General features: G+C 36.8%; 1 protein-coding gene across 4 annotated transcripts in view; it reads left to right on the top strand.

Annotated features, from left to right (window-relative positions):
- Window positions 1-24,745, top strand: part of CHODL (chondrolectin) — a 202,828-nt gene that overhangs the window by 165,724 nt on the left and 12,359 nt on the right. For 2 of the 4 annotated variants that reach the window (XM_037524524.2, XM_037524525.1), the window contains exon 1: window positions 17,719-17,820. In XM_037524524.2, coding sequence (XP_037380421.1) covers window positions 17,742-17,820 — 79 coding nt within the window. In that variant the 5' untranslated portion in view covers window positions 17,719-17,741. Of the gene's footprint in view, window positions 1-17,718; window positions 17,821-21,223; window positions 21,314-21,808; window positions 21,830-24,745 lie in introns of those variants that run through there. The other 2 variants (XM_037524526.2, XM_054700349.1) reach the window with 2 other exon arrangements.

Below are 24,745 nucleotides of genomic sequence, written 5' to 3'. Positions count from 1 at the left end.
TTGCATTTTTTCATTTGATAGGAACCAATTTAGCGATTCTGTTTGCTAGTGTCATTTGTTCACTGTTTTTAGAAACTAATGATATCAATCTGATTTCCTTTCCTCAAGACTTCCTCTGTCCTGTGTAAATATCTCATTCTAACAAATTAATTTATTTGATGGCTTACTCACTGTCGCCACTACGTTAATTTTGCAAGCTGCTGGGGTCATATGCATAATGTGTGGATGGTACAACATAAGACATCATTGTGATGGTTTCAGATTTATTGAGCTGTGGTTAGTAGGGCAATTCTACACACCAGAATCCTCACTATGTAACTTGTTTACATATGATTTTTTTTTTCTTAATGCACATCTCTAGTGACAAAATGGTAGATAAATAAACCAACAGATGGTTTCATCTCAATGGCTACATCAAGGGATGCATCATTAGTTTCATATTCATGTTGCACAGGGAACACTGGCTTCACCGTAGGCATCTGGCTGGTAGTTGCTGGGGGAGTTGTCACACACCTAATCCAAGTATCCCAGCTGTGTTTTTAGTTCCCTTGTGTCTACTCTGGCATGGAAAGGTACTCATGAGCCAATGTAATCCTCTTGTCAATTATGTGAGTAGTTAGAAGAGGACTCTTGAATCCTAAAACCCTATTATCTACCCTGAATTTCATCTTTGACTTGAATTCATTGATTTGTCAACCAATAAATTAATTTTTAAGATTTTTTCTCTCTTGATCAAAAAGATTTAGGATTATTATAGAACAGACGATGCTTCATTTCAACTAAAAATGTTGATATAATGAGACATATATAGGGTAATTAAATAATGAGAACTGTTCTTTACTAGGTGCAATCACAGGGCTTTTATGGTTGTTTTGTTACTAGCTCATCAAATAAAATTATCTACTAATACAGTTCTAAAAATATACTATTATTATTTTAATTGTTATTAAAGTACCTTTGTTTACATCCTTACCAGTATTTTAACCATATAGGATTTCCCCCTCAGGTGTAGGCCCTTTAGCACTCCTATCACTGAAGTACCTATAGTCCTCCATCATAGTCCACTGTGTTCTCCCCACTCCAACCCCACTGCCCCCTTTCTTACTCCTTTCTTCCTCCTCTGGAAGTCACAGATCTATGGTCAACTTTCAAGTGTTGGTTTTAATGTTTGTCTTTGTCTGACAGTGGCTTTTCTATATTCCACATATAAGTGATACAATCTGGTATTTATATTTCTCTTTCTGGTTCATTTCACTTAGTGTAATCCCTTCCAGCTTCATCCACATTGTTGCAAATGGCATGAGTTTATCTTTTTTGATTATTGAATAATATTCCATTACGTATATATGCCACATCTTCTTGATCCACTCATCTATTTTTGGACACTTAGGGTGTCCCCATGTTTTAACTATTGTAAACTGTCCTCCTGTAAACACAGAAGTGTATATTTCTTTCAAGTTAGTATTTTTTGTATTTTTTGGGGGGTGGTTAATACCTAGGAGTGGAATTGCTGGGTCATATGGCAGATCTAGGCATATCCATTTTTAGTCTTTTGAGAAACTTCCACATTTAATGCACAGTTTTTACAATACCTTTCTAATTTACTTTACAAAGACAAATCCTCTCAGACTAAATATTTATGAAGTGTATCTGGAGAAATAGCAGTATTGACTTCATGAACTCAACAATTCATCTATAAATCTCCTGAAGCCCCTGGAATGTTCTGTGGAGTATGGTTTAAACAAGAGATGCCAACAAAAATATGTCTTTATAACATTATAGAATAGACCTACAAATATAATTATATAAATTGCACATATGAAATATATAAAAATGGGAGAAACTATGGAGAAGGTACAATCAAGTGAAATCAGGTGAAATATTTCTTTTACTTCCTCATGGGTACAGATTGCTGATTTAACACACATCAAAAATGGATTTGTATATATTTGAGATTTCCTGTGATAATGTCAACAAGCCCCATACACCAAAAAGGATTTTTTCCTTATTCACTTATGCAGGATGGCAGAGATATCTCTTCCCCTCTCTCTGGATGTATTTAGGTGTGTTCAATATTATCTGTCATTCTTATAGGCAAGCTAAAGGAACATTGACTAACTAGGCCATAGTCTTCTCATGGCAGAATGTAAGTAACCAAATCAAAGCATATAAACATGTTTAAAATCTCTACTGAATAGAGTATATATGTTATATCCCATAATATTCCCTTAGTCAAAGCAGATCACATAATCAAGCCCAAATTCAATAGGATAGAAATATATTGTTCTCCAGTGGTGGGGTGGGGCGTATGACTATCTGGTATAATAATACAATATAATCTGCCAAAAATTTGTTCTTTGGGTAGTACATATTAACTTTCCATTCTTCTGCCTACAAAATATATTCACCGTTACACCAGTGAAGATTGCTTCTTCTCTTCAAAGTTTTATGCTTTTATGACATCAGACTTGAAGTGCAAAAATCTTGAACTCATCTTTTGGTAATCTTTTCATCATATTATCCCTCTCTCTGCAACTAACCTTCAATGATGGAATAGACCATGCCGAGTTTCCTGGCCCCAAAGTAAATGCCATAAAGTTTAGGTTTCTCATCAGGGGAATACTTCCTCTTGTAGTAGGTTGCCTTTGCTATGCTGCTGCATAAGAATGAATCAAAACCAATAATTGACAGCAATACAAGATGAATCCTCACCAACGTTCCTGTTATTGGCTGGGGAGACTCTGCTCTGGGTTATCACTGAGGGTCGGGTTGTGCCACTTGTCTGCTATCTTGTGAACTAAATGAAGGAGCACTCAGCATGTGGGAAAGCTCTTTCCTTGTGGAGAGATCAAAAGTTCACAAGAATAAGACAAATCAGTCATGCACATTTTAAGTTGTTGCTGGGATATGGTTTATGTTACATTCTCTTGCTCTGTTGGTAAAATTACTGGCTAAAATTGAAATCATGAAGTAGGGATTTTACTTCTCCATCTACAGATGATGTAAGGGGAGAGTAAATATTTTTGAAAATAACGTGATCTGTATTGAATGATTTGAGTAGGCAGTTGCAAATCAAATGTGGTTGTGAACCTCAGGAAAGAGTTTCCAAACTTACCCTAAGAGGTGATTGTTAACTTTAAAATATCCTCCTTTGTTCCGTTGGATTTTTTTTTTTTTCACCACACAGGGTCCTAAGAGTTCAGTTTCATGAAAAATTTGCTTTGCTAGAAGATTCCCTACAGAGAAAAAAGCCAGAAAGAAGTAGAATGGTACAATATAAATCAGTCAAATAGTAGGTCTCAGATAGTAATTCACTTATTATGCTGAAAAGATTATTTTCAATGAGGCAATCATGCATTTCAGGATCACAAAATTAGTTCTTTGTTGTGAAATTGTTGACCTTTTAAATTAAAAGCTTTACATTTCTATGATTACTAGAAAGGGAAAGGGAAATAAAAACCAAACAGAATTTTAAGTATTTAGACTTATGATTATTTGCATTTCATTTCTGCAATGCTCATTGATGCCATATAATAGAGACTTCATAATTTATTATAAAGTATTAAAAGACAAACAATGTAGGGGAAATACTCATATATGCAAAGAAATTAACATAACAAAGTTTGTGTGTGGTATCATTTCATAAGTAAAAAGCTTGGTTAAAGAGGATTGTCTGGAGATAAAAGGTAGGTTAGTATGCCTCCTCAAAGCAGTATTATACATTGAAAACACCAATCAAGAAGATAAAATGTATGAGTATGAATCATAAGTAAGCACAGTTAATTTTTTTATCATTATTGACCAAAACTATTTTTGTGATAATGATTTTCTCAAAAGGTGGTTATAAAAGAAGATAAATACAAACTGCTAGAAACACAAGTCCTTCTTTTATTTTATGATTTTTCTTTCACTTACACTTCAATGATCTTCATTCACTCCTACACAGGTGTTTCAACCTTTATAATGAATCTGAGTAATTCAACAAACATTTATTTATCATAACCCCTGGGCAAGACACCATGGGGATATGAAGACAAAAATGGTCCTATAACTGCTGATATAAATTATAATTCCCCAGGGAGGATATGACAGTTGTAGTTTGTCTTTGAAGAAACAAATTTATTCAGCTTTTATGTTTAGAGAAGTACTCATCAGTATTACTATAAAGTAGCAGTGTTTCTAATAAAGTTTTTGATATGATAACTGTCAGCTTCTTTCTCTGCCAGCTCACTGCAGCGTTTAATAGTTTTGGTTCCAACATCATGAAATGACACTGCTTGGAGAGTTCCCTGCAGTAGCTATTTATTTTATAACCTACACAGCAGAAATGGTTTCTATGGCTGAGGGCCATTGGGCGTGTGCTAAGTCTATGATTTGGCAACAGTACTTCCTTCCTTTTGATTTAATTCAAGCTGCATCTCCAGCTATACCTTCCAGTGAATTCTTATGTTTTTCAGAAAAGGGTGCTAGAAAGAATCCCAAACTGGCCATTTGACTATCCAGATTATAGCTTTGGAGATGTGACCATGTGGTTCTGTCTTACTTTATATTTTAATCTGCTAAAAAGAATTTTAATTATATCTTTTCAAGGATTCTTTTCAGCTTCATTTCATCCTCTGCATATTGTTTCTCTTCTTCAGTCTCTATTGCAGAGCACAGGGAAAGTCCACCAGCTTCAGAATCAAAGAAGCCTAGTCACGGGTCTTGCTTGTGTGTGGGTTTTGGTTTCCTTATCTAGACAAGAGGGATGACAATGTCTTCACCTCAAAATTACTCAGAAAAGTAAGCAAGGTAAAGTCAGGATGGAGCTTAAGAACCTACTAAGCACAAAGCAGATGCCCACCCTTTCCTGGTCTCCCCAAATGACAGTTCTCTATTCATTTATCTATACGCACATTCACCCCTGCTTCTCAGGCCAATACCAAAGGGACCAGTAGGTGTTCTAAGGACCAGAGAGAGAGGTACCCCAATGGGCTCTCCATGGGCTTCCTGGTTGAAAGTCTACAGCTAAACTATGGCTACCACTGCCTTGACAGGTCTGCGTTGTTGTGAACGGAGGAAGTTGATCACTTCATAGACAGCAATGGTGGGGAAGTCTAACCACACTATGACATAGCTAAACTAATTCTGCCTTAGTTTTGCAGAGACACTCCAGGGCTGGTCTAAATGGAAGTTTCATTCTCAGAGAAAAGCACTGCCAATGAATGTTATTGTTCAGCAAACTTCTATCAGTCACAAGCAGTGTTCAAAATTTCTGCTCCATTTGTTTATCACCAGTCCAGTTATTTACTTAATTTTTTCACCTTTAAGATGACATTAATTATGTGTTATTTCATTCAATCTTGTTCAAGCAACATTATCTGTAAAGTCATATTTTTTTAATGTGCAAGTTATGCTGTGTCTTAACACACACAAAAGTAAACAATTTTAAGTTTAAAATAAAGTTATATTTCACCTAAAACCATCTCAATAATCTCTGGGAAACATTGATTTAATTTTGGTTGCAGTTGGCAAATGGCTGGGTGAAGGAAGAAAGATTACGCATGATAATTAAAAAAAACCAAACAAACAAAAAACAGGGCCTCCCTGGTAGCACAGTGGGTTGAGCGCAGAGCTGTGAAGCTGTCCGCAGCTTCCGCAGTGCCAGTTTGAGTCCCGGCTGGCCAGAGAGATACCCACATGGCACGGCAGACCTCTCCTGTCTCTCCTGCTGCTCCCCTCAAGGTGCTTTTGGTCTGTCTGCCTATTCTTCTCCCCACTCTGTCTCTAATGAATCCTCTCACCCTCCGGTGCCTCTGGCCTATACCCCAGCTATAGTATAAATAAAATTTTTTAAAAAATGAAAAAGAAAACAACAACAGTGGTTCCTGGAGATACCTGGTTTGCAGCTTCTATAGTCTAGGAGGACCCATTCTTGGGATGTGGTTTGGTGGATTTAAGAGAACAGATTCTAGATTCTGACTCCCTGTGTTCAAATCTCAGCAGTCATACTTTGGTCATGTATGACTTTGGATGAGCCACTTAAGTAGCTTCTGTCTCAGTCACCTTATCTTCAATAATGTGGAAAACAAGAGTGTGCTAATACTTTTGTGAGCAGGAAACAAATTCAGATATGCAAATCTTTCAGAACAGTGCGTGGCACATAGAAAATATTAGCTGAAATTACTATCATTGTTATTATAATATTAAGAAAGGATCAAATTAACCTCAATCTCTAATAATATTATCCATCCAGCATGAAGACTGAGTTTAGCTTTAACAATTCAGCTAATATTTTACTAAAACACCAAACCTAATATTTTGTGCTGTTTTATGAAAAGAAGATCATTTGGCCCTAGTTCAATGTTTAGGCTGCTAATGTTTAGGCTAATGTTTAGGCTGCTTTTGGTAAACCTTTAGCATTCCCTTCTCTGCTCCTCTAAGGTATCAATGAAGATATTTCATATTCAAAATTATGTTATTTATTATTTTATACTGTGACTTAAGACAATAAACCTATCAAGATTGAAAAGTTTTAATCAATAAAATATTGTCTATATTCCAACCACAACTTTGGTAAAACACATAATGAAAAGTGTATGATATTTAATTCTTTGGTGATATATTGAAGAATGATATTCCAAATTATATTATTCATACAATAAATCAATAGAGCTTAACTTTTTAAATAACTTGGAATAAAGGAAGAGATTTAGCATGCCCAAAATTCTTGGTTAATTGTGCACATTAATAGAGGGCAGTAAAGTCAATGACATAGAATTTTTTCAAACTTTCAAGGCAATGAATAAGTTACTTTGCATCAGAACCAGTATGTGTCCTTACCCAAATGCATTCAAGTATCTTTCTGTGATTGTGTCTGATTTGCCCTGCAATGCACAGTGAATGAATCCGCAGGGCATCACCTGCTTATGTGATCACCTTCTCAGAATGTTAACAGGTGTGTAGGAGAAGGAAGCAGAATGCACGACATTTAGTTTTCTTTGGTCATAAAACCTCGAAACAGTATGGCTTGTGGTTAAACAGGGAAGAAAGACCTGTCTCTAGTGTTTTTTCCTGACCTTTTGATCTCTTTTCACCTGTTTGCTTATGTAAATTTAGAGCCTATACTAAGGTCTAGTTTTGCTGTGAAATAATTGGTTGTCACATTTATGTAACATCTGGAATAAAAAGAAATGCAATTAAAAGAAGAGGCAGAAACAATATAACCTTTCATTCTCAAGCCCATCAGATTTCCCATATGCCTGAGGTGTGGGTGTAAAGAGAGTTCACAGGTGTCACAATAAGGGTCTAGCACAAGGCTTCTCCTCCAGAGGTTCCTTCATTAAGTCAAATAGCATTGGGGTTGGATTGGAAAAAGACCAACTCTGTTTCTGAACAAACTTTCCTTGTAGTTGAGAAGGTAAAATACATGCATGTAAGATGCTAAACAATTTGTCAGAAAATAATAGCATAAATGTCCTACAAAAGAGATTTTATTCAACACTAAATGGGTAGCTTTTATCTACATGGGGAGGGAAGGAGAGTCTGAATAAAGAGGAGACACTGTTTAAATAGCTATAGCAAACCAAAAATGTTTGGAAAGGCAGACAACATTGGAGAAACAGGTACCTGGGTAAGAAAACATAAAGATCACCAGTCACCTGAGTTTTTGTGCTGGCTGATTTATGAAAGTAGGAAATGGAAATGAAACCAGAAAATAAAAGGGGTCAGATTTGGGGGTCAAAATTAGAAATGAATTCAAACTTTAGTCCATTGGTCAGAGTATAACTGAGAATTTTTGAAAAGAGGAAACATAAAAATTGTGTGTTTTTTAAAAACAGGAACTTTTGGTGTATCATTATATATAAACTTTCCTTCTAATGTTTGTATTATATTTTCTACAAGTATATTTATATTAACAATGGAAGTAAATTAGGAAATTAAAATAGTAATCATATGAAAAATCCATGTTATAGGCAAAACAATGTTTTGATGATATTTAAGATATCTGTGCTGGGATTGGGGGAATGATAAATCCTAAATCCTAGTCAGCAATTCATCTTTACTAGAGGCATTTCTGCACTGAAGTTATTCCTGCTATAGTCTTATTTTAACAGTTATTTTATGTTATAAAAGGGTTAACAAATAGTAGCCTTCAGGAATAATATAATCAAATAATTTTTGAAATGGAAAAATCTATCATACATATAACGGTGTTCTACTTACAGCAAATTAGGTGCTCTAAACAGGTTTTCTACTCAAACTTATTGAAAATAGCATTTTGTTGCTATGACAACCTAGAACAGCAATTGAAAACTAGAACATTAAAGGTGAGACAGGAAAAACAGACAAATAATTCATATTTATCTAGATGATATCCTTTTTAATATTTTATGAATCCAGGGAGGAATTTGAAATTCTCATCAGTTATTCAAAATGAATAATTTTCTGCCTGTGATCGTATATCTTTAGAATATAGTTATATTTGTATTATCTATTGGTTATTAAATAAAATGAATAACTCTCCACTTTTCTCTGAATCTCAAAAGTCTTTTTCTTCTATTCTTGTTTTGATTGCTTTTGGTAGATTCTGAATGTTTTGACTCAGGATATCTCAGGACATCCTGAGATATTGTAGCTTTTTATTGATTTAAATTCTGGTTTTCAAAGGTGTTTTATATATGAATCCTTCGGGTGCCATAAAATATCTCTACGTCTTCTTTGGAAGGAAGTGGAAGATGATTATGGCCACTTGATTTAGGCATTTTCCATTTTTTTTAGGTTTTATCTCAGTACCACATAGGAATTGCTACTTCAGAACTCAGCAGAGAAGTAAGTCACTTCATAATTCAAAAAGTTTGCAGCAATTTGACAGAAATTATAACACATTTGAAACCCTGATAATTTGGGGCATGAATTTCCATAATCATATGAACAAAAAATGACTATATTTTCTATTTGTGTTTATAAATTACCCTCAATATCTTACATCCAGATAGTGAAATTTTATATTAACATTCATATTGTAATGTTGTACTTTGCTTTGCTCTTTATAGGCTTTTGACAAATCTTAATTGAAATCAACATGTATTGAATTTCCAGTGCCTGGTAGCAAGATAGGGGATATTTTATAACACAATAGCTATCCTAAAGGAGATTGGCGTGTCCACATAAAGAGATATAATATATCCAACTAACTACTGGAGAAGAAATACCATTTAATGTCTAAAAAATTCAGAGCAGGAAAATCCCATCTTTTGGCAATTATAAAATAAGTTGCCTATAGGCTATGAATATATGATAGACAATACATGGAAAATATTAAGATGTGAGCAGTCATTGTTCTGGGCAAAGTGGGATGTGTGGTCACCATATTCATGGAAATGTCACTGATGGGAATATAGAAAAACAAAACTTAGAATCTCTAACATCAGCTAAGAGTATACATCTGAATTTTGGGTTCGTGTTCACTGTCTCCCACAACATCTAACTACAGCTAAAGTGAGGGTCACTTTTAGACTTCTGCAGACTAGGAAGGGAATATTTAAGGTGCTATAAGGCAAGTGACATGATTGATTTTACTTGAAAATCTTCCCATTTGCTAGTTTAACCCCACCCCCACGCCTTAGCAAATCCTGACATCCTTCAATAGTGGCAAAAGTATATAGGTTTTGGAGGGGTCTAAAGAATTACCAAAGCTTTCTTTAATTTGTAACTGTCTTTCCTTTGTTGGCTGCTGTTGTTATCAGTGGTCCCTCCCAGGGATAGAGATGGCTTTGGGTATGTGCTTATGGAACAATTTTCTGCCGATTCAGACAGGGGCAGGACAGTGTTTTCACTTCCCTTGTGATAATCATAAAACTTCTTAGCACCCAGAACTACTAATCTGGGTTATGGGAAACCGTGTAGAGTCTGGGATTTATGTTCCAGTGGCCCTCTACATGTTAGAGGAAGCCATGTGCAGTAATGTGTTGAGGTGCAGTTGATATAGATGGATGAGGGATTGACTAGGGGATTTAGATACTGAAGCTTACTTCTGACCTCCTTTTTATTCCCAGTATATCTTTTCAAAAATCATTAGAGTTATATCCTAATGAGTCCTAGAAGATGAACCTGAATCCACAATAATTATTCTAGTCTTGTATTAAATACTTTATATCTTTTTGTAACTTTTTGTATTATTTGACTTCATAAATATTTAAAATTCTAAACCATTATTCTTGATAATTGTAGTCCCAGATTAAATGACTCCAACCCATTAGAGAAGAGAGAAGGTACTTGGCTAATATATGCACCATGATTTCTTGTCTTTTTGATGTTCCTGAGAGCTCTTGAAAATTAAGGGTATCTTTGGGTCATCTCTTTGGGGAGAAATTTTACAGCTTCAGTCCTTTATGTAATGTAGTCAGTTTATTTTTTATGGCACAAGGGATTTGACAATAGGAATGTACTTTTGTTATTTCCCCACCTTTCTGTTCAGTTTTATTTTAAAGGAGTTTCTTTGGAAAGGAGGCTATTTAAGCTTCCTTACAGATCAGTGACTATATATATAAAAATATATATATATATACACACACACACACACATTATATACATATATATGTATATGTATGGTTCAGAAGATGAGACTTTTATGGATATTGATATCTATGAGCTACCTGAGACTGTACTCCTTAATATTCCTTAAATTTCCATTTCTCTGTGTAGCAAGAGCCACATGCACTTGGCACGTGAACCATTTCCCTTAGAAACAGTGTTTGAACAAATAATGAAGTGACAGATGTATCTCCAGAAGGACACTTAAATTGATTTTTTTTGGTCCTAATACCTTTCTTTTTTCCTGCATCCCCTTTAACTTTATGTCATTCCTCTAACCCAGTTTATTTTTATCGTGGTTGCTTTGGCATATTGTTTTCTAGTAATTTGATTTATCTGGAGAAACACTGAACTTTTGTGAATACCATAAAAGCTTGTTTTATGTTTTGTAGTTCTTTAGCTATGCCTCTTCCTGACACCCTTTCCTTTATTGTAAAATGGAACACTATTATGAAAAAAAAAAACTCAGTTCATCAAATATTCATTTATAGTTTTATAGTCTTTTAGTTACATTATCTTTCACTCAAGTTGGCACTCAATTTGACTTTGTTTTGTTTGGATTTTCCATTCATATCATCTGTGATATGTTTATATGTTACTCAAAGGACCATAAAAATTTTTCCAGCACTCCTGCTTACTAGTTAATTTGGAAATCAAATAAGAGAATATCCTTATTCATTATGAATCAGCAGCTTTATACGAGAAAGGAAAGATGGAAAGAAAGGAGGGAAGACAGAAAGCAGAGAGGGAGGAGAAGAAAAGAAGAAAGGGGAAAAAAGGAGAAAGAAAGAAGTGTTACATTTCACTATCTTTAGAGAAATAGATTTGCAAAGCTAAAAAGGACTTCAGAAAAATTTAGTCTAATGATTCTTGACTTCTTTGGGTCTCAAGCCCTGATTTTAACATACATATTTTTCCAGGATAATAATAATAAATGTTATAATAATAATATTAATTACATAATAATAATTGTTCTTTCAGTAAATATTGATCAAAAATATGTGGAAAAATGTATTAGGAAGAATAGTAATATTTTATTTTATTTTATTTTTTATATATTTTTCAAATTTTTTACATCATTGTTCATTTTTAACTAATATTTGCTTCCCCCCACCCCCTCAGGTGTAGTCCCCATAGAGTTTCCTTCACTAAGGCACCCATGCACCATCACCTCAGTCCCCTGTGCTGCTCCATCCCTCCCTCTGATCCCTCTCCCACCTCCTCCCCTGCAGGATGTCTCTGGTTTATAATTGCCTATTTTTGCTTTGTTGTGTACTGTTGTTATTTTTTTACACTGATAGTGATATTTTAAAATTAAACTTGCATCTACATACATTTGGAAAATTAGTGCATATATGCAGATAACATGTAACTTAAATGACTTGAGGATAATACTCAATACATTTAAGATTAAGACTGAAAAATTTGTGACCTCCTGAGAATTTCTGGGATAGAATGCGATCCAGTCAGGAAAACAGCACTTCTCCAACATACACTTCTTATTTTTTTAAAAAAGGAAACTAAAATAAATTTCCCCGTGATCTTCTCTGAAAATTTAGATTTATGTTTCTGCTGGCCAGTTAAATTTTCCATATCAGAACACTCATTGACAGTACATCAATTATGTACCTAGATAAACCAGACACTTGAAGGGAGGTTCATTTTAGCTTATTCCTGTTTTGGTTTAATAATGTCAATTGTGTTTGGTTGTATTAGTGTACAATAAGATCAAACCTAGTAATGAAGTTAAGATTAGAATAAGAAATATTTTCTCAAGCTAGATTTATAACAATAGCATCAAATTGCATTGCTTCAAAATAATGAGGCACTGAAAGCAATTTTTAATTTAATGAGTTGATAATTAGCTAGACATTTACATAAATTCATGATTTTTCAGTTCTGATATGCTTCTAAAAATTGAGTTCATAAGCATTTAATTCATCATCTGAATGGTCAGAGCCTCTAACAGAATAAGCCATTCCTAATTTTGAATTTAAATGACAGGAAAGCGTATTTTCTTTTTTAAAAAGGTTTATTTTTATTTTTATTTATTTGTGCATATAAGAACTGGGGTATTGGCTAGAGGTGCTGGGGGGTGAGAGGATTCACCAGAGACAGTGGGGTGCAGAAAAGGCAGAACTATTGAAATACACTGCTGAGGGAGCAGCAGGCAAGACAGAAGAGGTCTGCTGTGCCATGTGGGTTAGCTCCCTGGCCAGGGATCAGGATTGAACTCATGCTGAAGTGGCTGGCCATAGCTTGATAGTGCTGAGACTTAACCCTTGCACCACCAAGGAGGCTCCAGGAAAGCATATTTTCATAGTGTATATAATTCTTCATTCAACTTCTAACAGCATTATGAACCATGAGTATCCCTTAGATAGCTCTGTAATGATTAAGACTTTTCCTAGGACTAAGAGGAAGAGTAGAATAGGCTCTTGAATGAGGCAGAAAAGTCATGTCTTCTTTGGCACAGTCAAGTTTTGAAAAGAACAAGTAAATCTAAATTTTGGGGGGACTTTGGCCAATCACTCATCCTTGCATTTGAGCAGGGACATATCTGCACCAGAAGCCGAAGTGCCATTTCTGGAGAGCAGAAGGAAAAGGTATTCCAAGCTCTCTTCCTGGAAGTGACAACTAACCACTATTCAGGGGGGGGAAAAAAAGCATCGGCTGAAGTGGTTATATAACAGTTTTATACCTTTATATTCAAGTATCAATTATCTATTTTCTTATGTCCTGGCAGTATTATGGATGATACTTGGGGAAAATATTAACTTTCATTAAATAAAATATAATCAAATGAATAAATCAGTTAATGTTTGATTCCAGTGACATCTAAAATATATTTGCATAAAGTAACAATTGTAAACATTGTACTATCCCCCCACCAATTCATACTGGGAAATAAATCCTGATCCCCAATATGATGGTTTTAGGATTTGGGATCTTTGAAAAGTGAATAGATCGTGAGGGTGAAAGAAAGCACTAACACTGGACATACTCAATAATGAAAAACAAAAGATTATAGTGGCCTGAAATAAGACAACCATATTGGCCACTTTTTGCCCTGGAACACAGGTGAATGAATGAGCCCTGCTCAGACTGAGGCTGAAGCCACTGCACAGAGCTGCCCAAGTGAGGAGCCACTGGATGCCAATCAGTGCCTGGAGTCAGACAGCAAGTCCTTGAGACTTATTAATGGTCATATGAAGCAGATGTAAACTGGGAATTGCAGGCATTTGAAAGAGGCTGGGTTGACTGGAGGAGAAAGCTGTATATTGGGGACATTCAGATTCCACAGTGTATTATTAATGGCTCTGATGTCTCTTTTCAAAACTTCTACATATTGGGCCTCCCCAGTGGTGCAGCGGGTTGAGCACCATGCTGTGAAGCTGTCGAAGCCTCTCCAGCATGGGTTCAATTCCCAGCCAGCCAGGGAGATACACACATGGCGCGGCAGACCTCTCCTGTCTCACCTGCTGCTCCCCTCAGCAGTGTATTTCAGTCCATCTGCCTGTTCTGCTTCCCACTCTATCTCTGGTGAATCCTCTAACCCTCTCACGCCTCTGGCCTGTACCCCAGCTCTTGTATAAAAATGAATAAAATCTTAAAAAAAAAAAACAACCTTCCACATGTAGTTGCACAGTTGATGTCCCAGAGCTTCAGGAGACTCAGTGATGGTCTCATGTCTGAGATTTTTTTGGGCTCACTCATTGAAATCATCCTTTTATTTCAAGATATGAGAGATGTGTCTTAGGTTGTTGAATCAATGTTGAACTCCTTAGTCTCATCTGTTTGAAGTTCTCATTTGATTTTATTTTTAAGTGAATAGAGCATCTTGCCTTGCAAGGGCTCTCTCTCCTTATTTTCAGTCATGTGGTCTTGTCTACTTGGTTTCAGTAAATCTGAAGGCCCAATTCCACACATGCACAAACATTTTTCACATATCCCTAGGGTCTTTTGGTTGCCCTTGTGGGAGCAATTATCTGCTGATTGTTCCAAGAGCAGTTCTCATTTTCTTTCACTAATATTGAACTAAACTGTGTTTGCTATGAGAAAATCATTTGCCTCCCATGATACTTCATGTATATTTACAGGAAGTAAAAGCAAGTAAAACAAACAAAAGTCATTTGTTAAAAAAAATGCATGTATAATTTTTTTATAATGAATTGTGAGTTTATTAAAATTAGGGGAACTGGGGGACTCGCTTCTCTCAACTCCCAAAAATTTTGTAAAAGTTTTTAAAAATACAATTTTGTTGAAAAATTTTAATTTATATGACTGACTATGACATAGGATAAATACATATTGAGAGAACCACAATCCCCAGAGCTCTCTCAAAGAAATATCTAGTTATCACTTATGTTCTGTATTTAAGATTACCTAAAACATACTCTCAGAGTTTAGTGGCCATCCATCCAGGTATCATTTTTTTAAGTGGTGGAGAAACAAACAACCAAAAAAAGCTGGTCATGTCTGTCAATCCCCTTAAAAAGAAAAATCTAAAAAAAAGTCTTTAATAATTTGTTTTGATAGGTTAGCCTGAACGGATATAGTCTAACTGAACTGATATATTCTTTTTTTTTTTAAGATTTATTTTTATTTATTTATACAAGCACTGGGTAGGTACAGTCAGAAGCATAGGAGGGTGAGAGAATTCACCAGAGCCAGAGTGGGGAGCAGAGCAGGCAGACTGAAGTACACTGCTGAGGGGAGCAGCGGGCAGCAGGAGAGGTCTGCGCGCCATGTGGGACCCTCCTCTGGTGGCCGGGGAGCAGCTGGGGATCGATCCGGTGCTGCAGAGGCTGCGGGCAGTTTCGCAACCCAGAGCTCTACCGCTGCGCCACCGGGGAGGCCCTAAACTGATATATTCTAACTGATATATGCTAACTTTATCTTTATTCAAGATAAAGTCATTATTATAATTTGGGTTTTTGGAAGTGCTAAAATTGTGGGATGCCTCCAAGCCAATAATGGTTTGAAGGACTTGAGGAATTTTTAGGCATCAGAGACACTTGAGAGTTTGTTGCTAAGAGGAAGTTATATTCAGTGCTTCTGTTGAAATCTACTGGTATTCCTGCCCAAGATGGGCCTTTTCCTAATAGCTCAGGGCAGTGCAAATATCTGGGAGTGGGATGTCATGAAAGAAGAAAGGATATCCTACACAGAATTCTAGTTTTGCAAGCATTTGAAGAAGTGACTCAGGTCATCAGCCAACGGATCTTCACCCTCACCCTGGAACACTGCTAGAGAATTCCTGCAATAATATCTCCGAATTAATTCCTCCCCCACCCAAAGCTGTCCATCTATCCTTTTACTATAGCAATTAAGCACACAATTGCTATTACATTTCTCTATTCACACTGAGTGGCTGGAGAATCTCTCTGACCACAGCCATAACCAGTGACACGTTAACATTGACATGATTTATAGGACTGAGTTATATACACCTCCATAGCCCTGAGGATTTATCAATTTTCCATATTCCATTCAAAATTCCAGCAGTGCCTATTTCTTTACACATTTAGTTAATGACACAAAAACCCATCACAACCCCCCCCCAAGATTTAGTAATTGCCTATGTGGTCCCACAATAAATTAATATTTTAAGGGTTATACATGGAAAAAAGTGATAGGCATCATTTAAAAAATTTAGAATTCTGCTTTCTTGAGTAGGTTGCATTTCATAATCTTTAAGGTCTTTCCTAGTGCTAATTTTTTTTTCTGCCAAACTACTCACTTTAGCAGTATTGACTTTCTTTTCCCAAGAAAACAGTCTAAAAATGTCATGTGTGTACTTGCAGCTTATGAAAACCTAATACTGGAAAGTGTTATAGGAAATAGCACACCCATTAAGACCAAAGGATTTTATTTAACAAATGCTGGTGCATTTAAAGTAATATAATGGTAAAATACCAACTTTACTAGGTTCATTATGAGAAAGTCATGGGGATTCCTATCATGGGCTAGAAATAGATGTGTCTCTCTTGAAGGTCTTTCCAATACTCCAGATAGCTCTAGCTTCCTTGGGTAGCCTGTGCTACCCAACGGAAAAGTGTTTTGTAGGTTTTAAAATAAATTTTACCAGTAATAGTAACCTTAGGCCACCAATAAGTGATTGCAAAGAAATACATACATTTTTATCCAGAAAACTCCCAAGCATCCAGAATACTTATTTGGTTTTGATGGCTTTCTCTAGCCCTGCAAATACTGAGACTGAAATCAATTGGGAAGCCGTGTTTCAAATATCCCTTCAATTTGCTCCTGTGGCAATTTAGTCAAACAACCTGCTTGGAAGTAATCTATTTGCAGAACCTAGGTGGGGAAAAACCTGCCACATTATATAATTCACTGAGCAGATTTTGGCTCCCATTCCACCAATCCATCTTAAATAGTGGCTAGTGCTCTGCATCTAGCAATACATACGATCAGGCAATTTAGCATAAAAAGAAAAAGGCCCCACAACTTGGCATCCCCGTGGACATTAATCTTTGAGAAAAACCAAATGGATCCAACTTTTGCCAGAGTTTAATAGCAAAGCTGTCACATTTTACATAAATGAGTATCGGGTCTGTTAGCGAATGGAGAGGGGCCAGGTAAGATGGGGGGATGGGGCGGGACTGCTGACTGGACGGGCTTCAAAGTGGCTCCGGTTTTTAGGGGAGGGGCCAGCATACTTCCCCATAGCAGGAGAGACGAAGTAGTTAAAAAATATTACTAGCGCGGGGCCGGAGCCTTGGGTGTGGGTATATAAGTAGCGCCTCCGGCGCAGAGCTGCTGCTGTGAAAGCCGCAAGCAGGGCGCACGGGCTCAGCCGCTCACTAGCCAAAGGCCGGAGAGAGGAGCAGAAGGGGCCCCGTGGAGTCCAAGGAGCGGCTTCAGCTCCACCTCTGGGACAGAACCGGGACCCCAACTTCAGTTCCCGCTCCCGAAAGCCCGAAGGGCCGCGAGGCGCGCTCTAGCTCTGCACCCCCGCGCGCGGCAGGAGCGCGCCCGGCTGCAGGTCCGGTGCAAGGCGATGCGCACTGGGGGCCCGACAGCGGGGCTCCGGCGGCTGGAGTAGGGCTCGGCGGGGAGGCTGAGCGGCGGGCCAAGAGCGAGGTTCCACGGCGGCCAGAGGCCACCTTCGCTGCACTCACACCTGCTGCTGCCGCCGCGCCGGGATGAGTCGGGTGGTCTCGCTCCTGCTGGGCGCTGCGCTGCTCTGCGGCCACGGAGCCTTCTGCCGCCGGGTGGTCAGCGGTGAGTCCGGGGGGGCCGCCTGTCAAGAGAACGAGCAGGGGGAAGGGGCCGGGGGTCGCAGGGCTGCGGCGATGTGGAACTGCCCGTCTGGGTGGAGGCTTTCCAGGGGTGGGAAGTCTGCGGGGCAGGGGTCTGGGGGACGCGCGAGGAGGGTGGAGGGTTGCACTGGGTCTTGTTTTCTCCTCCATGCCCTCGTAGAGGAAAGTTTCATATTTTGGAAATGCCTGGGTTAGTAACCGACGCGAGCTGTGTCTGCTCTATCATGAGTGGCACAGCCTTCTCTAGGAGTGATTTCCACTTTCTTTGTAAAAGAAGAAGTTGGCCACAGGGCAGGGCTTGGCACCTGCAAGAGGGGTGGGGTGCCGCGGAGACAGAGGAAGCCCAGGCAGAGAAGAGCTGCTGAAGAAATGCCACCGTCTCTTGGTCTGGCTCTTGACACCCCGCACCGTGTTCACTCGAGGGACATCTGAGGCCAGACATGTTCGCCTTGAGCTGCTCACGCACCTCCAGGCGCACAGTCTTTGTCCTCAAGAGAACTGACAAAGAACCCGGGACTAGTCTTTGTGCGCAACCGCTTTTCCTTTGCACGCTTCATTCCAAGTTGAGGACTTCTCGGAAATGAAGTCAGGGGAGTTGAGCTGAGTTGTGCACGGTTACGACTGCAGGTTCCTGCACATAGTAGGTACACAATATTAGGTCTGTGAGTCGGTTTAGGGAGACGGATCAGAATTGGCAAGCTTCCCATTGTTCTTTAGGATTTTTTTCTTTTTCTTCTATTTTCACTGTCCTATTCTTGAGAAATTTAGATCGCATTTACCCTCCGTTATTTTGAGAAGGTTTCTTTAAAAAAAAAAAAAAAGCATGTAGATTTGACTGCAGGATTGAGACTACCAGTGGGGAAGATTTAGGGGTGGGAGGGCATGAGGCGAGGAGACCCAGTGGACTGCTGGAGGATAATGGTGCTTTGCTGGTGGGCGTGGTAAGGTAACATACATCTGAAGAGGTGTGATCCTGTGCCCCTAAATCATATGCAGTGTTGTAAACCAAAGCCAACCTCAATCAAATAAAATTTTTAAAAAAATACAAGAAGAAATAAACATAGATTCTCAAAGTCTAGGATGAATGAAGAGGATCTTAAGTGGAGGTTCAGCAGAGAGCTACACTCACTGAGGTCGCTTGTGATGCTTATTAGTGTCGCAATAAATATTTGTTGAATGTGTGTGGGCGTGTGTACTAAGTGTGGGAGGTTTTTAATGCAAAATGCACGAATTCCTTTTCGCAGTATGGGCATCTGTATAACAGGTGTCACTGACGACAGATGACAGATGACAGCAACTTAAGCAGTAGTGAAGACAGACCTTTAGAAACTGGCATATTCGGCTGAATTCATACTGATCTTCCCCTCAGCAATATGTGATGTTCTGCATCTTCAGAACATAATTCTTGAATGTCTAGTATCAATCTCTCTCCACTAACTTTCTGACCTCTGGACACACTGGAATTAAATGAATTGTGAAATGTCATTTGGGAATGCATGTTGCTTGCAATTTTTTTTTTTTTGAAGAAAATCAGGCTGTTAATAGTTACAAAATGAAGACTTTACAGTATCAAATAAGGAAGAATCTATAACTTTAGATCCCTTTCTCTCCTAATTTAGTTTTCAAGAAAAAGATTACTGTATAGACTCATCTGAATGTGTGAATTACATATTTAACTGCTTTTGTGTTTGTAAGAATTACACTTGCAAATGAATGAATGGGCAGGGTCTAAGCTTTGAACATAAGGTATTTTTTAAAAAACAATAGAAAAACCTCTTGACTTAAACAATATCATTTTGGTATATTCTTGTTTGTATGATTTCAACTTTGGTAGGTAGTGAAAAAGATATATAAAGTAAAAAAAATGAAAGTTTATTTTATGTTTTATTGTTACAAAAACTGTTGCAAACATTTTGCTTTGTTTTCCTATTAAGTATTTATAGGCATCTTGTAGGTGACATCTGGAAAATTTCTAATTAACTGAACATGATCCATTTGATTTGGCCTAAATGATGATGTTGACTTGATATTAAAACAATTACTTAGTTATGGTTTTCATATGAATAATTTAGTTGTCTTTGGCAATAAAAAATCGCATTGAAATTTAACCAGCATAAATTGATTTGTGATTCATTCCTTGAATATTAATCTTTAAAAATATTTATTTCAGCCATAATATCATCAGTACAGAGAAGCCTAAAGCCTGATATTTTGACAGCACTACATATAACATCTGTTTGGTTGATGTTAGGTTTCGAGTGGTACATCAACTTTTTTATGTCATTAGGCACCATTTGCCAAAATTCTTTCAAATGTCTGTTGACTGAGATAAGCTCTTTGGGATCATTACTGGGAATAAATCTGCAATATATGGAAAACATTTTCTATTTATTAAAAATCAATACAAATATTTACAATTTCTATGTAGTGTACTAAAATAATTACTCCATATAAAAGACACAAACTCATAAAGTAATTCTTTATAGAAATTATCTTTATTTTAACACTTTAAGTATTCAATAGAAACATTTTTCAACTTTAAATGCATCACACTTTTAGACTTGAGAGCATTACTTGTAAGTGAAGTGAAAATATTTTTTTAAATTTATTTATTTATGCATACCAGAACTGGGGTACAGACCAGAGGTGGTGGTGGGTGAGAGTATTCACCAGAGACAGAGTGGGGAACAAAACAATCAGACTGACTGAAATACATTTCTGAGAGGAGCAGAGGTTGAGACAGGAGAGGTCTGCTGTGCCATGTGGGTAGCTCCCTGGCTGGCAGGGGATTGACTCATGCTGCAGAGGCTGCTGATAGCTTCACAGGGCTGTGCTTAACCCCTTGCGTCACTAGGGAGGCCCAAAATGAAAATATTTTAATAAGAAATAACATTTCAAACAACCTTATCATCATAATCTGTCCCAGAAGATTTAATATCTAGCTGTAATAGAAAATTACTTTTATATGTTAGTGGCCATACCTATTTTGATGCATGAATATACAAGAAAAATATATGACAATGAGAATAATAAAGAATATTTAGTGAATATATCATTCTAGTTTGAGAACTATTTTTAGGGTCTTACACCTGTACTAATTTGATTTTGAACACAGATGAGTAGAGAATAACTATAGAGTTTGTAATTATTTGATTTTGTGAAGTGATTGGTAGGTAATCACACAATCTTTAGAACAAAGTAAGAAGATTTTATCAATGATAATCTGGATACATATGAAAAGGTGAAAATCAAAACTCAAGTATCTAGGATAGAAGAATATGTTTAAGGAGCAAGTGGATATTTTTGTACATTTAAAGTGCTTTGAAGTAATGTTTTTTTTTTTAACTTTCTCTTTTTCTTTTTAGTGCATGCAGCAGTGATTCCCCAACCTGTTCATGCTGCAAAATGGCATTCAGTATATTTGAAGCTACCTCCAAATGTTTCTGCAGAACACTGTAATATGTATTTAATTTGAGCTAATAAAAATTGGCATACATTTTATTGGGGGGATTGGGTGATTTAGAGGCCTCTCTTTTTACAATGCAGATGCTGCAAAATATTGCAAAATCATGGGTTATGACCAGTATATAAATTAATAGAGTAACAAGGAAGATACAAAAACTGCTGAGCACTGGTAGTACTATTCCATGACATCATCAAAAGCATAAAGTGATGACAGTGCAGTTTTCAAAGATGCAATTACTTTAAGTATCTGTTGGACAAGGAAGGAACATATTAATCTTATTACTAGTCATTTAATAAACTACTCATTTATCATAGCCATTACTCCTTAACTGCTGTCTGTCATCATTTTATAATTTTGCTTTTTAACTCTTTCCCCCCAATGATGGCAATATTTATAGAAAAGAAACAATATTAAATAAAGGGATCCAAAGTGAAAATCCAGCTGATGCTTTCACTAACAAGTTTACTTTTTACAGCTGTCTTCTGTGCTTGGCCATTTGCATAAGGTGGGTAGATGTACACAACTGCCAGGGAAATTGTTCTCTTTCATTATCATCACATACTATCATGAGATAACATATAACTAAACTTACACTCCTTGTAAATGAGAAAACATTCAATTTGGGCCTTGCTTTTCTGTTGTTTGTTTGTTTAAAAATAAAGAGGTAGATTAAAAAAAAAACATTAAGGACATCCATGGTTTGAAAATCCAAGAAAGTCCAATGTTAATGCTTAGTAATTGCTGTGTCTAAGTGCTTATTAGTAAAGAATCCAAAACCTACTCAGAAATAAGCTTTTAATGCACAACCACTTGTAGCTACCTAGCTATCAGCAATGGATCAATGCTAATATTATAACACAGGTACATAAATATGTATATATACATACTCATAGATATACATATTCATGACTCTCTTTATTCATGAAATTATTCCACCTTAGAAACGTATTCTAGTTGAGATATAAGTAAAGTCAGTTTAGAAATCTGGGTCAATGCATGGACAATAGGAGCCAGGTTGTAAATCCTGACTTAGCTACTTATGAGCTGTGTGAATTTGGAAATTAAACTTTTCTGTGCTCCCCTTGCCTCACTATTAAAAAGGGAGGGGAGCAGCTATACCACAAGGTTATTGGAGGGTTATTAAAGGGGTTTGAACACAGGTGTGCAGACCAAGAGGCTTGGATTGGGGGCTCAGCACAGAGAGCCCTGGGCCTGCAGCTGAGGCCACCTAGAGGGAAACACCTTGTTTGTTTGTTAGTTTGTTTCCTAGCTGAACAGTTTCTATCACCAGATCATTTTTTCCTATTTTATCTGAAGGTGTATTTTGTGTATACAGTGAGGCTCTGCATACTAACTATTGATAAATGTTAGGCTTTTAACGTCATTCTTTATGAAAGACTCATAACCACTCACTTTTTAGGACAGAATACTGAGCCAGTCCCCAATGCCACTCCCACTTAGTTTAAGGATAACTTTGGGATCCAGAGGTAGTTTGTAGTGATCGAATGCTTGAAAGGTAAGTCACAGTTAGTAGGCTTACTATTTATTATTTATAACTCAAATTTAAATATTAGGAATTATGTAACTGTGAGGGAGGGTTACTGGTCCTTTGGTGGTGGACATGGTGGTAACACACATTTGAAGAGGTGTGGACCTATACTCCTGGAACACATACAGTGTTGAAAACCAAAGTTACTTAAATTAGAAAAAAAGACAAGTACCTTCTCCCAAATTAGAAAGTAAATGTTTGGATTTATAAAAAAATAAGTTTGTCCCCTTCTCAGAAAACTTAAGGAATTTCCAGCAGGAGAGGCAGGGTTTGCAACTGTCCCACCATCCATAAAATGTTGTTAATGTAGGAGAAAGGGTTCCAGTGCAATCTTATAGTGCATTATGTAATTAATTGTATTAAAATATCCTGTTGCAAAATTTATTGTAAGAAAACTTTTTAAAAAGAAATTCTTAAGGAAATGTTATATTTGAACACCAAAGGCAGGGCACATAGTGAATAGCATTTTCTTTCATTTTAGTTCAAAGATGTTGCCATTGCTCTCTGAGGTCATGTCAAACAGTATATATAGCATCAGCATATTTAATTGTGTGATTCTGGAAGAGTAAGGAAGTGTTAAAAAGTACAAATTATTTTTGGGGGTTCTAGTAAAATGTCCCAAATCCTGTTAATCTGGTTGGGAAGATTTAATATATAGATCCTCCTTTTTGCATTTTTTTCTTCTCCAACTAAAGGTAGATCACAATTGAACAGTAGGAATTCATAAAATATTTTACATGTTTTTAAGAAAAATATGTAATTCAATATTCACTAAATATTGATATATATATAGCGTGAAATATGTAAAATGTGATTACTTTTACATTTGAGGACTCAATGATCAGAAAGTTAATAAAATATGATCAAAATAAAACCAGATTATAGGTTCTTTATGTTCAGGAAGAAAAAATTAAACTGCCATGACAAGAGTTTAGCCCCACTTTTATATTACTTCCAAAATCACTTAAAATTCTGCCAATATTTAGCTCTAAATGATTTTTTATGTAAAGAAGGAAAATAGTAACAAAATCTGGGACAGTTAAGTAAGGGTCATTTCTATACTGAGAATTATCTCAGAATAAAAGTGCATGCATATGATGTAGTTCTCTCTCTGTGTGTGTGTGTGTGTGTGTGTGTGTGTGTGTGTTGTGCATGAGAGAGAGAGAGAGAGAGAGAGAGAGAGAGAGAGAGAGAGAGAGAGAGGGAGGGAATAATATAAATATTTAAACACTTCTTAGAATTAATAGTTATCTTCCAGTGCACATCCAAAATGTATCAACAAGAATAGACACAAAGATACTATCTTTAGTATCTGCCATTTTTACTAATATGCTTTTCAAACTTTCACCTGTTTGTAGGACCTCTTCCCCTCCAAGTGGATGGTGTGTTCCATTTCTTGTAAATAAGCCAGCAGTCAAAGGCTGTTTCTCACTATAAATGCTAGGTAACATTTAATAAGTTATTGTTAGGCAGTATGAAAATCACCTTAGTGTGATAAAGTTTGTTATGTGGTTATCAGAATATTTACCTAGCTGATAAAATATTCTATGAAAGATTTTTTTTAAGATTTATTTTTATTTACTCATACAAGATCTGGGGTGTAACCCAGAGGTATGGGGGTAGGGGTGAAACGATTCACCAGAGATAGAGTGGGGAGCAAAACAGGTAGATCTACTGAAATACACTGCTGAGGGGAGCAGTGGGCGAGATGGGAGAGGTCTGCTGCGCCATGTGGGTAGCTCCCTGGCTGGGATATAACTCATGTTACAGTGGCTGTGGATACCTTGATAGTGCTGAGACTTGAACCCCAGCACTACTAGGGAGGCCCCTTCTATGTAAAATTTTATCTGAATATAGCATTTAAAAGTAAGA

The sequence above is a fragment of the Talpa occidentalis genome, unplaced genomic scaffold (genome assembly GCF_014898055.3).
Source record: "Talpa occidentalis isolate TD23 unplaced genomic scaffold, MPIMG_talOcc4v2.1 talOcc4.4, whole genome shotgun sequence".
Classification (NCBI taxonomy): domain Eukaryota; kingdom Metazoa; phylum Chordata; class Mammalia; order Eulipotyphla; family Talpidae; genus Talpa; species Talpa occidentalis.
This window is presented reverse-complemented; position numbering and strand designations above follow the sequence as displayed.